Here is a 15,856-nt window from a genome sequence, read left to right on the forward strand (position 1 = left end):
TCCCTTCGTCCGATCTGAAGACCTCGCAGGTGGAATGTCCACTCGTCGCAACTTCTGCACGTGCTTCTTCCCCCTCGCTCGATTTGTCTTCTGTACGCGTTAGCGTAACTTTGGCTTATTCAGTTTTTCGCAGTTTTGTTAACTGGGCTCTTCGCGTGAATTTGCTAGTGAGCACAAAACATTTGCATGTCGAATTGGCACAAAATTGCGCAAGAACATTTCGCATGGATTTTTTTTTTTTTTTTTTTTTTTGCTACTTTTATGACTCCCTATTTGTCATGGGAAAACGCTCATTGGCAACTATTCATCGTTTTCCGTGTGTCTCTTTCTCTTATTACAACAAAAAAAAAAAAAAAAAAGAACGAAAAAGAGCACAAAAAAAAGGGAGCAAAAGAAAACATTTCCGTTAATGGTCTATTATCCTTTAATATATATCCCTGAAATACATCGGCTTAACTGTCTATCTGCACGCACAACGCGTGTGTACGTATGTGTGCATGCAGTTGGCCGTGGTGTGTATGGAACTTCGTAATATGGCAAATTCGGGGAGGATGATGTGACTGCTAATACCTTGTGGGAATATGCAAGCTGTATTTTTTTTTTTTTTTTTTTTTTTTTTTTTGCAAACGGCATCGCAAGGACTACCACACAAATGATGCATAGGATGGTGAAGAGACAAATTTTGCAGCACACGGGAAGATCATTAAAAAATTAATCACAACATAATAGTACACGCATATAACAAAGGCGAGCTGGCAAATGTGCATACACATACAACCTCAAAATTGGGAATGACACAAAAACACGTGCAGCGCATTTCATTTAATTTTGTTAAAGGTATACACGACTGTAGACATGAAAAGGGGATGTAACATGTGCCTTCATAGGAGAGTAAAAATTAGAGAATTACACCTTTTTTTTGGGGGGGGGCTTATCCCTTCCGGGGGGCGTTAAATTATATACAGTCGGCAAAGCGATGAGGTTCGATTGGTAGTTAATTAGTGAAGGGTGAATGGAAAAATAAAATAAATCACGCCATCAGGGGGTGGCCATTAGCAGGCTGGCGATAAAATAAAAGGGAAGCAAAACGGCCTCGGGGGGAGCGATTTTCAATTTAATTGACGCTGTGGAGTAGCTACGCAATTCCTTGACGGCGCAAAAAATCGCCTGCACAGGTATGGGAGAAAAAAAGTATATATATATATACCAGGTAAACCAATGGAAACCAACGAAAGGCAAAAAAAGAAATAAACTAAAGGGGGGAAAAAGTAAAACAAAGCGGACTATGTGGGAAATTATAGGCAAGGCGTTTTAAATAGAACATAATGGGACACATTCAAAATAAAAAAAAAAAAAAAAAAAAAAAATGTTGTGAAATAATGCGAGTGAACGAGTTCGTTGGGTTTGCATAGGTGGACTTGTAAGTATGTTATAAACCCGCGGGGGCGTTCATACTACGCATATGTACGCAGTGCAGATGTCCTCTTTTTGGAATGGCCGCACAGAAGGCCCCTTGCGCACATATATATGTACAATATGTAAATACGTATATACTACGTACATGGATACATGGGAGCAATTTTCTTCCAACAGTGACCCACGAAGGGGGGGCATGTAGAGTACCTGTGAATCTTGGAAGAACCGAGACAGAAGGTGGGCTACAGTGGGAAAAGAGCGGATACAGCGAGGTGAGCAAAAAAAAAGTGTTTTACGAAAGAAGCTGCACAAAGCTGCAAAACGCGGGATGTTATTTTTGCGTGCTTTTTTTTTTTTTTTTCTCCCCAAAAGAACGACACGGAGGAGAGTCGCACACATATATCAACCGAATGACACGTTGACTCTTGTGGTAGAGTAAAAAAAAAAAAAAAAAATCTCCGAATGCAGATTTGCCAATTTTGCTCTTTACATTTTGGCGTGTGTAATTTTTGATCAATACAACTTGTAGAAAAAGTAGTGTACTTCCCAGATTAATTTTTTTTTTTTTTTTTTTTTTTTTTCCTATTGTCAAATAAAAAGAAGTGCTGGAAAACTTCCTTCATGTGGATACGGTATGGCATGCAAAGGTTCCTAGCTAAATGCCCTGTGACGTATTCGACCGTTTCACCAAAGTTGGATGGCCTCTTTAAAAGGTGGTCTTCCATTCTATGTAGTGATTCGTTAAATATAGAGGGAGAAAAAAGGAATACTTTTCGGGGGAACCTCACTGTTCTGACATCAGCTACGGTTTTTAGAGCATGATCAGGTGAACACCCAGCTTTAGCTTGTGAAGGCGCACGTGTAACCCTTCTCCAAGGCGTAAACATGCAAACGAAAGTAGAAAATGAATAAAAAAGAAAAAATATAATAAAAATAAAGCATAATAAATTAAAGCAAAATTCACTGAGCACATACACGGTAGAACAAATTACATGCATATGCGGCGGTACCCGAAACGGTTCTGAAACGACGCAACAACCGAACGGTCGATTTCTAGTTTGGCAAAATGAACAGGTTCAGGCATCGTTTAGGCAGGGTCAACTTACCAACCCTGGCAGGAAGGACACGCAGGTTCATTTTCACGGTAGGGTAAAAAGAGGCACTAGGCAACCATGAAAAAGAGATTCCTTAACAGGAGTAAGCCGAATTAAAAGTACTCATATAAAACATATATTCTCTCCACCTCCCTGAAGGAAATAAAAAAAATTGAAGATTACGTGCAGAAAGTCAAATCGGGAAAGCTAGTGGTCGCACAGTTTGGAGCGTCCTGGTGTGCACCCTGTAAGAAGATGAAGCCAATAGTAAGGACTGAGAAGGAAGGCAGGGACTGTCCTTATAACAGAGGGGGAGAAAAAAAAAAAAAAAAAAAAAAAAAAAAAGACATGAACTTAACCCCTGCCATGAGAACATATATTTTCTTCCCATTCTTTCATTTGTCAACCTTGTTGTGATCCTATACTTTTTTGTGAAGCCTTATGTACATTTGAGCGCCCTGTGCATTCCTTCATCGGTGTGCTTATGCAGAGAGAATTATTCTACGTCCAAACGTTCCTCACATTTAATAGGTGAAGAAACTGGGCGAAGAGAACGAAGAAATCGAATCTCTTTATGTGGATATTGATGAGCTCCCAGGTACGGACAGGAGAGTACGATCATACGGAGCTGAGAAGGGAATACAATTTTACCTCTTCATGCGGATGCCGGAGGAGCTTTGTCGACTCTTCCGTTGTGATGTTGCCCAGACAGGGCGAACCCATTAACCGGAACATGACCGCGCAAATTGTGAGGAGTTACTGCACCCTCCGGTCGCCTTTCCCCCTCACAACATGGAAACTCCACCACATGACAACTTCATCGGTTTCCCCCCCGCAGAGCTCGGAGAAAGTGAAGACATAAACGAACTGCCAACCATTCTGCTGCGAAAAAATGGAAAATACCTCGACAAAATTGTTGGTACGTTTTTTATCACATGTGTGCATCTGTGGGGTCAAGTGGCTTCATTTATCTTCCTATATATTCCTATCTTCTTATGTTTTTTTTTTTTTTTTTTTTTTTTTTTTCCCACCCAGGCATGAATGAAGAGCAACTACTACAAGCAGTGAACGCGCACAAGGCTCCCAAAGAGGGGGAAGCCTGACGTACAGACAACCATAATAATGTGGGGAGGAGCCCCTCTGGGCAAGACGCTAACATGAGAGATCTGTTCACATTATGCATCACGTTCTGTTCATTCGCTCAGTGATATCCGGAGGAAATCACTTAGTTGGACGTGCTGTATGAGTAAATTGTGTTGGGGTCAAGTGGATAGTTTGCACGTTCAGGGGTGGCTGTGAGACAGAAAATGGTGATGAAAAGGTGGGAGGCAGAGAGCTGCACACAAGGAACACATGTGAAAGGTACCAAATATTCCTGGCATGTGTGTACAGTGTACAGATGACTTTTTTTTTTTTTTTTTTTTTTTTTTTTTTTAACGCGTACCAATCCACCTGGACATTTTTGCAAGCTCGTGTAACGTTTGGACTGTCCCAAAGTAGCGGAGCCTCGATGTTGAACAAATATATATATATATGCAGCGCGTGGCGCGGTACATATACACATTTTCATGTGGCATTTTTAATTGTTTGCCTTCACTTGTTGCGGGAGAATCCCGCACTGTAAGAATGATGGATGCATAAATATCCGGTTGGACGCGCCAGTGGACGCATGTGTGTGTATGCATATAATGTACATGGACGCATATAATGAAGCACACACGCCTGTGCATACCGCATGCATTTGAAAAATTATATTTTTTTTTTTTTCTAAAAAAATCAGTTTGGCTATTTTCGCAGCTCAATGTTGAGTAAGCGCAATTATGGGGGGAATTTTTTTTTTTTTTTTTTTTTTTTTTCCCGAGAATTTTTTTTAATAAAAAAAAAAAAAAAAAAAAAAAAAGAAGGAAAGTATCCATGGAGATGATTTTTACACCCCCCCTCCATTCTTTTTATGTAAACCATGAAAGAGAAACTGAGAATAAATTGCGCGAAGTACGCGTTGCACTGTGATCCTTTTTGCGTGTGAGTATCCCTTTTCGAAAGCCGACTTGGGGGGTGGACTTCCAATGGAGGAAGCTACTTAGCTGCGTGTGATAGTCGTCACCCCCATGAGATGATCACCCTTCCCACGGGATTTCCATTTCCCCCCTTTTCCTTTCAATCCTTTTTATGCATAAGTTTTTTGTGGCTACCTCATTCCGTGCACTTCCTGCTTAAGCCAACCCGTTCGACCATCTCTCCCTTGAGTTGCTACTTAACACGGGCGAATTAATTGCCATTTTCGGGTCCTCCCCCCCTCCCCATTACCGAACACCCCCTGGGTTTTAACTCCCGTTTTAATTTATGGGAAGATCATTCAAGGTTTTCCTGAGCAACTACGTATACAGGTACGTGTTGACAGCGTATGAGCACCGCGTCTACATGGATCGATGTGCATTCCTCTATGGTTACGCTGCCTGTTCTCATATTTTTGTGGTTTCTCCCCATGTTTCTATCGCCTGACCCCCTTCTCCCCCCCCTTGCAGCTGTTCCGAATGTGGGAACCACCTGTCAGACCCCACCGAGCTAGTGTCCACGTCATTCCGAGGGAGGACAGGCCCCGCTTGGCTTTTCTCCAAAGTAATAAATGTTTGCGAAGGACAATACGAAGACAGAATGATGACCACAGGCCAACATACCATCGTGGATATTTATTGTAACAACTGTAGAAACAATGTGGGGTGGAAGTATGAGGATTCATCGGAGGAATCACAGAAATATAAAAAAGGGAAGTACATTTTGGAGAAGGCACTGCTTTCCTTTTTGGTTATAGACCAACATGGAAGGGAGCATGAATTTGAGTTGAAGTCGTCTGACTGTGATTTTTGACGGCGTGTTAGGAGGTAGCCACGATGTAAGAATGCCCTCCGTGATTGGGGAGGTATAGCTCTAAGAGCACTGCGCACAAATCCGCTTTTTCCATTTTTTTTTTTTTTTTTTTTTTTTTTTTTTTACCTTTTTCCGCTTTTTTTGTTGCTCTTTTCGCACATGTGTCCTGTCCACACATGTGCCCCCTCCGCACACGTGAGTGCCGATACGCGCTTGCACAAACGTACGCGACCTGTACAAGTGCGTTGATTATTTTTTTTTTTTTGTTGAAGATGAATTTTTTTTATTTTTCCCCCCTTCGCGCATTAGCGATAATGATTTAGAGACAACTAAACATGACATTTTCTATCATTTTTAATCATGTACAATGAGAAGAGAACCGGGAGAGACTGTTCACCAAATGTGGTTGGCGGATTGGCATAAAATAAGCTACCATTTGGGTGGAGGCATATTTCGCAAAATGAAACATTTTTTATAAATGGTCATATTGGCTGACTACGTGGGCCTGCTCCGGGGACGAGGAAAATTTTAAAAAAAAGAAAATGCACATCCACTTTCGTGGCGGCCACCTGGGTGGCCGAAGAGAAAACGTTATATGCTTCAAATAGAATTTGGAAAGAAGCATGTGAGACAAAAAAAGGTTTTTTTAAACAAACAAGGGGCGTGCAGCGACTTCTAGTCCATGAAACTGCCGATGGTGCACTCTTGGGGGGGAGGGGCGATGCAAGGCAGTTCCCTTCACAGGAGAAGATTATGGTATTCCTACAGGACGATGTTCTGGTCCCTGTCGGAGAGGTCGAAAAAATCGTCCTCGTAATTCTTCCTGCGCAAGTGGTGCGTGGTAGAGTGTTCCTTTGACCTGGTACCTGGCGCGCGACCTCCGCCACTATCATCCTTCAACTCATACTGGTTTTTATCACACTCATCATCAATTTCTGAATCGAAGAAGTCGGGAGGTACATAGGCAAACTGAACCCCCGGTGCATGTTCTATGTTCCGCAAATTTTCCGCAATTTTTATTTTTATGCGACTCAAGTGTTCAGGAGAGTTATAATTAGGTATACTCGATGGTTGCAGATGTAGTTGGAAATCTGGAGCATAATAATCGTAGTAGTCATTCAAGCTTATTTGGTCTGGCATTTCATGGTGTTTGTTTAAGACAACACCTGTTTCGTACGCCCAACACCTTGATACATTTCTAATGGTATATCCTCCTCCACCTAAAACAAGGAGAGGTATATTATACGATCGAACATGCTCCACACATCTGGCATGCCCTTTTATCGTTAAATTGAATCTTCCTAATCTGTCACCTGTAAGACTATCCGCTCCGCACTGTAGTATAATTGCCCCTGGTCTGTATGTTTGAACACATTTATCTATAACCGCTTTGAATAAATCAACGAAGGCATCATCCGTTATGCCATCATTCAAGGGCACATTAACACTGTAATACTTTCCATGATGTACTCCGATATCGGTAATATCTCCTGTGCCAGGAAAATAATCTCCAAACTTATGAAAGGATACGGTCATAACCCGATGAGTAACATAAAAAGCTTCTTCTACACCATCCCCGTGGTGAACATCTATATCTATGTACATCACCCGTGCATGGTATTTCAGCAATTCAAGAATACCTAGAACTATGTCGTTAATATAGCAGAAGCCACTAGCTTCTGACATCTTTGCATGGTGTAATCCTCCAGACCAATTTACACAGATATCAGCACAGTGGTGGTTCAGCTTAGAAGCTCCATCTATGGATGCACCTGCACACGACTGCTGAAATTGGAATAACCCATCAAAGACAGGACAGTCTGTCGCTTCTCCTACATTGAAACGTTTCAATTGGCATGTGAAATCACGATAATTTTCCATGGAAATGGAAGATAAGAAATCTACATATTCGTAATCATGGAAGAGAGTCAACTCGTTCACATCACTCTTGTGTGGTCTGTACACCTCCATGTATTTGTATAAATTGTACGACACGATTAGCGAGTGTGTCATTCGGATTCTCTGTGGCTTCATCGGATGGCCTGCTCCGTAGTAATAACTCCCTACATCGGGGTCGTGGAAGTATGCCACCTTCTTCCGGTTCGACATGGTCTCCAGGTTTCTGAGGATATATACATATATATATATATAACTACCTGCGGCAGATATGCCTCTTTCCTTTTCACTACTGGGTACCACTTACTTCACTCCGGTGGAAGTAAACACCGATGGGACACTCGTATACCGCGATGTTTCTTACTTCACCCAACGGGAGGGGAGGTAATAAAAAAAAAATGAGAAAAAAAAAAAAAAAAAATTACGTAACGTGGGGTTGAAAAAAGTGCATCCTACATGAGAAAGTGTCCCTACGTAAGGCTGTCAACTGAGCACCTGCACTAGCCCCTCTCACACGCTTACGCGATGAGATTATATTATGCATACATCGGAAGTGCACATATGTTTAACCCAGTCAACATGGTTAACATGTCTTTCCCCTATCAATCAAAACATCAGTGGAAGATTCCTTCACGTAAGTTAAGTTCCACTTGTATAAAGTAACGTGGTGCAAAAAAAAAAAAAAAAAAAAAAAAAAAAAAAAAAAGAGAAACTCCTGTCGTAGCAGAGTAAAGTGGATGTACAAAAGTAAGTCTCCCCTTGGTATGATTTCCTTACCGATGGAAGCAATGATGCATACGTGGTTCATGAAGCAGGGGAAAGCAAATATATAACGTTGTGTAAAGGTGCCCCCCTAAAACTTCACTTTGTTACTCCCCCACGTTCTTGTATGCAACAAATTATAAAAGAAGTACGCTATGTTGAAAAAATCAAAAAGAAAAAAAGGGGGAAGCAACGAAATTTCATTTTTTGGAAAAAAAAAAAAAAAAAAAAAAAAGTCTTCGTACTGATAGCTAATAAGAAAAAAAAGCATGAACAGGGGGGGGGGAAGGAAATATTTCAAGTAGTTTCTTTTTTAATAAAACCCGAAATGGCGAAGAAAAAAAAAAAAATTCAATTGTGATTATATATGTGATTATGCGACTATTCGACTATGCAATTATGCAATTGATTCTTTTGCATATTTTGTTTCCGCCTTCGTTCCGTTTTGTCACTGTATTTTTTTTTCTTTTTTTTTTTTTTTTTTTTTTTTTTGCTTTATTCGTTCCCTTTGCCCTTTGCCTTTTTTCTTTTTTTTTTTTTTTTTCCCCCCTCTGTTTGGCGACCCGGAGAGAGGGACACCATTGCAGCGGCACCGCCAGTGGGAAAAGATGTGCTAAAGGGGGGGGGAAGAAAAACCTACGTAAAAAGAAGAAAAAAAAAAAAAAAAAAAAAAAAAGGGGGACACAATGGCGTGGTTAACGTAAACTATTATCTACTTTGTTATGTGACAGGGTGACTAGGACCAGGGAGGAATAATAAGAGAGGAGAAATTTCATTCTCCATTTTTCCTTTTATATACATATATATAATACGTATGATGTGAGTGAAGTTTTTTTCCTTGGGAAGGGGGAGGAAGAGGAACTTTCCACGCGTGTACGTACACTTTAGCTTAATCAAACATTTGGCCTTTCGCATGCACATATGATGAGAGAAGTGGTCATTACCACAAAAAAAAATATTCTCTAAAAACACACTAAACTGAACACAAAGGATCTTGTACCTGGTGTGGTTCCTTCACCATGCCCACCGAACAGATAAAGGTTGTAACTACTTTCATTTAATGTGCGAAAAATTGAAATGCAAAAAGGTCCAAAGGTACCAACTGAATGCGAAGAAGAAAAAACTTCATTTCATTGCAGTCTTCCTGCTCAGGTGAAATTAAAAAAAAAAAAAAAAAAAAAAAAAATGCCCATGTGTTGGTACTAAATCCAACTTGTGCACCCCCTTCATCCTACTCCCGTGGTACAAGGTTCATTGAAGATTCACTACAAAATATTTATGTGCATATGGCAAGGAACTTTTCTGAGAAGTTATACCCTTCTCCACTACTTATCCTTTTGTCTCTTCCCGCCTACAACCCCCGAGGGGGCAAACCACAGATGAGAAAGAGACGTACGCTAAGTGGACTGTGGCACTGTACTCCTATGTGCGAAATCTCACCCCGCAGAGGGGGGCTACCCACATTTTTAAAACTGTCACTGTTACGCTAATGTGTTCCTCCGGTCGATTTTGTGTAGCCTAACCAGAGGTGTGGAGAGGCATGCAAAGAGAAGGTGTGACTCCGCACCTCGTGGATGATGTAGCTGTAAGCTCACTGGAAGAGGTGACAAAACGGATCAGAAGGAATTACACAAAAGGGGAAAACACTTTTTTTTTTTTTTTTTTTTTTTCTTTTTACCTTTTCGTACATGTAGATCTATTACACGCATGAAGAAAAAAGGGCGCAGTTCCGAAATGATTTTTTTTTTTTTTTTTTTTTTTTTCCATTTCTTTTGCATTGGCGAATTAGTAGGAATATTTTCCTGCATGTTCACTTGAGTGTCCGTTCCTCATATGTAGTCCCCGCTGGAGGGCCTACTTTAAGAAGAGGGAAGGGAAATGTGGCATAGGCGAAAGAAGCGCCTCTTTGCCGCAGTTAGCCAATTTCACGCCGATACCATTTTGAACATCTCCACCAAGGGGAATAGTCAACAGGGGGAATAGCTAACACGGGGAATAGTCAACAGGGGGAATAGCCAACACGGGGAATAGTCAACAGGGGGAATAGCCAACACGGGGAATAGTCAACACGGGGAATAGTCAACAGGGGGAGTAGCCAAACACGGCGTTGTCGAGGCGCAGTGTTCCGGGGAACCCCACGCAGAGCAATCAGGTGAGATTCAGTGCAGGTCTCCCCTAAACGATGCGAGCATAAAGAGGTGGAGGGGGAAAGTGTAAAAGTGGAAGAAAGTTACTTCCTAAGTGGATTAAAAAGTGAACAAGACAAAGTGGCCTCCGCCCCCTGAAGATAAAAGCGCAACAAGTGTGCGCAAGAAAGAAAGAAAAAAAAAAAAAAATGGCGACCTCAGAAAGTTGTAATGCCAACGTGTTGGATGCTCGCGAAGCATACCTTGCAAGTTCCAGAGAAAATGATGTATTGCGAGAAAAATTGATAACGTGCCAAAGGGAAAAACAGGAAGACCAAGAGAACAGAACCTCCATGGAAAATAAAAAAAATGTGAACATAAATAACATTCACAAATTTATTAATAAGTTAAAAAATGCCAGTGCAGCCAAGCTAGAAGAAAGGTATCTTCAAACATTGCTAGAAGACATTAAGCATCTTAATATATCCAAGTATCTGAGCGAGATATTTAACTGTCTTTTGGATTTAGTTCATGATGTGAACAAGTACGCTGATGTGTTCGTTCTTGTGAACTTCATAAGATATGTGCATGAGCATTACGAACACGTAAGTGAACACATCGATAGGATAATTTTTGCAAAATACTTCCGGCTACATGAGGAAGACAAGAATTACTTCTTTCTCGTGTTCTACGAATTGTATAACAATATCAGCGAATCGAGCTTTTCCAGTAACAGTACTTTTTGTTCCTCGTCCAGGGGAAGTGGGCCCACTAGCTCTGTGAGCATCTCCGGCCCGGATGGAGTTGCCAACGGTGGTGCAAGTGACCGTGAGAACAATATTGTGCAGGAAAATGAGAAGCCCCCTGTAGAGGGAGATGGGAACTCGTGCGATAGGCTGACGCGCCAACTGAAGGAGCTGCAGACTTTCCAGAAGGCTAAAGCCATGGCGATGAAAAACCTGCACACGCACATGTGCAAGGAGGGGCGCGAAACGGACCCATTCGTTCTAGAGCACGACCTGTTCTCAAACGAAGGAAAGGAGACAAGGGGGTGGAAGAGCAACCAATCGGATCAAAGGGCATACATAAAGGAAATGCTAAACGATCCGAATGTTCTGAAAAAAATAAAAAAACAAAACAAAAAAAGGAAAGTACTTCTCTGCATGTACTTGGAACTGGTTCTAAATGGAATTTGCAAAAATAGGGATCTCCTCACTTATATGTTTATGAATATGTCATTTTTCTTCACGCTTAATTTGGACTGCCAATTGACTGATAAGGACAGGATTGCCTTGTCTCTGTCTGTGCAGGAGAAGCGCGATGTGAATTCTTATACGACAAAATCAGATGTGCTTCGCTCTGTGAAGAAGTATCTCTCTCTCAGTACGGTGGTAACGTATGACTATGTCTTCACCAATGCGGGCACGCTGTTTTGTGATGGTTTCGATAGCACTGTTGGCCTAAGCGGTAACACGGCTAAAGGAAGTGACAACACTTCTGGCGATACCATCAGTAATACCCATTCCGAATCTAACGTAGCCAGTACCACCTCCACCATCGCTCTCCATCTGGGCGAGGTGAAAAATCACGTGCTGAACTTCCTCCACGTGTTCTACTATAGCAGCATGGTTAACCTCCTGATCTACCTCTACGGAGAGCACCTCATAAACGAATACAGCATCGATAGGAAGAACAATCCTTGTCAGATGGAAGATTACAACTTTTTTAGTGTGTACGACATGTGCCAGAAACTGTGTTCCTACTTAGACTTGGCAGTGCCCAGTTTGGATGTCATACAAATTGTGGGCATCCAAAAGTTGGGGATGAAAGACGCCAGCGTCAAGCACATAAAGCTTTTCGACAAAATGAAAAATAATAACAGGAAGGATAAGGATGGGTCGGGTGATGATTCTATTTGCTTCTGGGCCAATGAAGAGGAGAAAGCCTTTTACACCAAATTTCCTAACTATTCCAACATCAACATTTCGTTGAATGAGGAAGAGGAGGACGCGAACGCAGCGAATGTCACATCTGTCGGCAACGCCTCGAACGCAGCTGATCCTTCCAACATTGCTAACGGGTCGAACCCAACTGACTCGGGCAATCCCGATAACTGCACTGGCCTGGAAGCGACCGGCCGGAAAGACCCCAAGAAGGGATTCCAGAAATACCTAGAGAAGCTGTTACACATGAACAGCGAGAAGGAGCTCCAGGATCACGTGATGACATTCCTTCTTAACTACAATACGAAACGGAAACGAAAACTCGTGGCGAACAACATCACACACATCAACCAGGTGGTGCTAAACCTGATCCCCTTCTACTGCCGATACGTAGCCATCATTAATGTCTACAGGAAAGACATGGCGGTAACCATAGTAGAGGAGGTGAAGAGAATAACAGAAAAATTAATAAAAGAAAAACTTCCTTGCCAAAATAAAAAAAATAAGTGCATAAAGTACATTTGTGAGTTAGCCAAATTTAAGCTTCTAGATATCACGTATATTTTGGACGTACTACATTTGCTGAGTGAGAATTTTACATCGGATCACGCGGAGCTGTGCTTGTACATTTTGGAAAACTGTTCTCTCCTCCTAATTAACAACGCAAAGACACACATACGATTCATAAACCTGTTACAAAAAATAAAAAAAATGAAGAGCTCGAAGAATCTCTCCACGTCGTTCGATTTGCTCTTCGAAGAGTGCTACATTAAGATAGAGCAAGAATGTGATCCGAAAAAAAAAAATTTAAAAAAAAATAAAATAAAATCGAAATATTCAAAAGAAAATCTGAAAAAAAAAAATTTCTTAAAAAAACTACTTTTTGATGACATAGAAAAAATATCGGTGGAAGAGATAAGCACCCACATGAGGAAGTTCAATTGGGATGATGTGTTTTTTACGTCTCTGTTGAGGAAGTACATTTTTAAGTTTTTAATGTATATGAGTATCTACCAGATTAGTAACTTAGCGTCTTTGTTATTCTACATCGCAATGCACAGACCTTACTTCGTTACGCAAATTATAGATGAATTGTATGAGCGTATCGTACACATTATCGAGAGAAACGATTTTAAAAAATTTAGCTTACTCATTCAGTATGCACATTTATTTTCTGAACTGTTTGTTTATCGAATGCTTAGTTCTAGCAGTGTGTTGGACATGTTATACTTTTTGGTGGCCCTTTCCGACACAGACATGGCAAACTTCCACCACGTGGCTAACATCCATCGACTCTTCCACGAAAACCGCCTCGCAGCTTTGGAGGAACGAAACAACCCTGTGGAGAACAAACCTGAAAATGGCACTTCTAAAAATGGAGACCACTTCTCCTTCGACAACTATGCAAACCCAGCTCACAAATTCCTCTTCATCAACAAACGTAGCCCAGTGTTCCGTAACCTACTCCAGGACCCAGACTGTAGCAGCTTCATTAACATCAAGATGATCTGCATAATCGTTGAAAGGTGCGGGAAGTATTTCCAGAACGCTCCTTTACTCAAATTTAAATTAACAAAATTCTTCTTAATTTTTATCAGATTTTTGCGTGTGCAAGAACCCCTCCCTGTTTATATTACCCACTTAACGAATAACATCGTAGATATGTTTTGCAAAGACATGCTGGTGTTGACCACGGCTAAGCAGGTAGACAAGTACCTCCTGAAACTTTTAAGGTGTGAGTACAAAGTGTACCTGAGCATCACCAGCAGAGGTGTAGATGCTATGGGGGGGATACATGCTGAGCAGCGCAACTCCTCCCTTTTTGTTACCGAGGAGGAATTAACCTTTCGACTCGACCCGGAAGATGCTACTCCGGAGCAGCATAAGGACATAGGCCGTGGTAAGCTGAAGGGAAATACCCGTAGAGTGGAGGTGGGATATCCCCACGGGGGTAGAAGTGGGCCGCAGAGAAAAACGGGTGAGTACAACTACGGTGTTGCTTACAGAGATCGCTATGGAGGTTCCCTCCCAGGTACGCAAGTGAAGAGCATTACAACAGAGGACAATGTCTCGAAGAAGGATCTACAGGACAGCCACGTAAAACAGGAGGATGCAACTGCCAACGAAGATATCGACAAGGAAATTAACGCAATAATTAAATCATCCATTTTGGAAAATAGGTCTTGTCAGAGCAGGAGGGACGCCCCGCAAAACATTAAGAACGCCACGCTGTATGGAAAGCTTCTCGGCAGAGTGGGTAAACCCGTTGGTGTGAAATGTGTCAAATGAAAGATAGCAGCAAGGTGGAGACGGAAAACCGGATAAATGCACCCCAGAGTTATGCAAGCAGCACACCAAGTGTCAGGGTCCCGGAAATATCCCCCATTCTTCCCTTTGTATGATTTGTGAAGCTGAGGAGCATAAGAGCCCATACTTCCCCTTATCACAAAAGAAAGAACTTAGCAGAATGGGGGTTCCCTCTTCACCCAAAATTCGTTTACCTTTCATATGTGCCGAGGTTATTCTACTTTATTATTTATTTTATTATTATTTTTTTTTTTTTTGTTCTAACTGTACATTCAATTCACATATCACTTTTTGGAGAACCACAAAACTACTCCGAAATTTGGAAAAAGGAAAATAAAATTGCGACAGGGGTGCTTACCGGATCCGAGAGGTTGGCATCCCTCCACCAGATGTGTAATCGAACATATTTTTACATGTATTCCCTATAACACATAGTCGAATGTGCAACCATATTTACTTGGATTTTGCAATTCTACACGTATGCTTGTCCACTTGTTTATGTTTTCCCATTTGGCTAGCCATCCTACGTTTTTTTTTTTTTTTTTTTTTTTTTTTCCAACTAGCTTTAAAATGGCTAAGAAATAGCTAAAAAGGGGTCATTTTTTCCTGAACAGGTAATAATTTTTTTCTTTTTTTTTTTTTTGCAATACGAATGAGATAAAATGCACATCACAGAAGAAACTCAAATGTCAGAACGAACATACCACTGGCATGAGAAATGTCGCATCCCCTAGAAAGAACAAAACTGTGATGAACAATGGGTGTGGTGTAACACCGCAGTGATTTTAAAAAAAATAAATACCCATGAAAAAGAGAAGCAGTGCGAGGAAGTGGGAATAAGAGGGGCTTGGTAGAAATAGAAAATGTTTCATTTTGCGAAATATGTCTCCCCCCAAATGATCACCCTTAAAGCTGTTGTACATGATCAAATGATATGCTTAAAGAAGAAGAGGAAAGAAGAAAAAGAGAAAAATGTACTACGCTATGTGAATGGAAAATTGCATGCAACGCCGGACTCGGGGAGTTGTTTGTGGATTTGGTGAATGTGCTTATTTGGCTTCGACATGCGGCGGAATTAAAGAACTGCGTAGGGCTGTATAAGTACACCTTTGAGGGGGGAAGTTTCTCTAATCATGCCTTTTTTTTTTCTTTTCCTTTCATCCCCTCTTTTCCCCTACGCATATATATATAGAATTTATGATATCAATGAAAAAAAAAAAAATTTTTTTTTTTCCTCCCCCCCAGAGCATGCAATGTTGTTAAATTGACTACTGCGCCAAAAAAAAAAAAAAATAAAAATAAATAAAGCAATAAAAAAGCAGAAAAAATATTGTTCCTGCAGAGGGAAGCAAAAATGACGTTATGTTAACCATTTTACGGCATCGTGGGGGCAAGAGTCTGGCGGGTAAAAGGGGAAGGATGAAAACCCATTCAACAGGCTGCG

The 15,856-nt window shown here is 41.1% G+C and overlaps 4 protein-coding genes across 4 annotated transcripts; 3 read left to right on the forward strand and 1 right to left on the reverse strand.

The window, feature by feature from the left end:
• Positions 1 to 2,482: 2,482 nt before the first annotated feature.
• Positions 2,483 to 3,613, forward strand: PKNH_0723400 (thioredoxin-like protein 2, putative; the record flags this gene model as incomplete). The annotated part of the gene is made up of 5 exons (XM_002258489.1): positions 2,483 to 2,560; positions 2,670 to 2,777; positions 3,042 to 3,108; positions 3,349 to 3,429; positions 3,546 to 3,613. The coding sequence occupies 5 exons, from the start codon at positions 2,483 to 2,485 to the stop codon at positions 3,611 to 3,613; spliced, it is 402 nt and encodes a 133-aa protein (XP_002258525.1).
• Positions 3,614 to 4,853: 1,240 nt separating this feature from the next.
• On the forward strand, positions 4,854 to 5,378 carry PKNH_0723500 (zinc binding protein (Yippee), putative; the record flags this gene model as incomplete). Its single annotated transcript, XM_002258490.1, has 2 exons — positions 4,854 to 4,897; positions 5,036 to 5,378. 2 exons carry the CDS (start codon positions 4,854 to 4,856, stop codon positions 5,376 to 5,378), a joined length of 387 nt encoding a protein of 128 aa, XP_002258526.1.
• A 762-nt stretch (positions 5,379 to 6,140) lies between these two features.
• On the reverse strand, positions 6,141 to 7,487 carry PKNH_0723600 (histone deacetylase 1, putative; the record flags this gene model as incomplete). The annotated part of the gene is made up of 1 exon (XM_002258491.1): positions 6,141 to 7,487. The coding sequence occupies one exon, from the start codon at positions 7,485 to 7,487 to the stop codon at positions 6,141 to 6,143; it is 1,347 nt and encodes a 448-aa protein (XP_002258527.1).
• A 2,884-nt stretch (positions 7,488 to 10,371) lies between these two features.
• On the forward strand, positions 10,372 to 14,394 carry PKNH_0723700 (armadillo repeat protein, putative; the record flags this gene model as incomplete). The annotated part of the gene is made up of 1 exon (XM_002258492.1): positions 10,372 to 14,394. The coding sequence occupies one exon, from the start codon at positions 10,372 to 10,374 to the stop codon at positions 14,392 to 14,394; it is 4,023 nt and encodes a 1,340-aa protein (XP_002258528.1).
• Between the last annotated feature and the right edge of the window lie 1,462 nt (positions 14,395 to 15,856).

Source organism: Plasmodium knowlesi, assembly GCF_000006355.2.
Source record: "Plasmodium knowlesi strain H genome assembly, chromosome: 7".
NCBI lineage: Eukaryota > Apicomplexa > Aconoidasida > Haemosporida > Plasmodiidae > Plasmodium > Plasmodium knowlesi.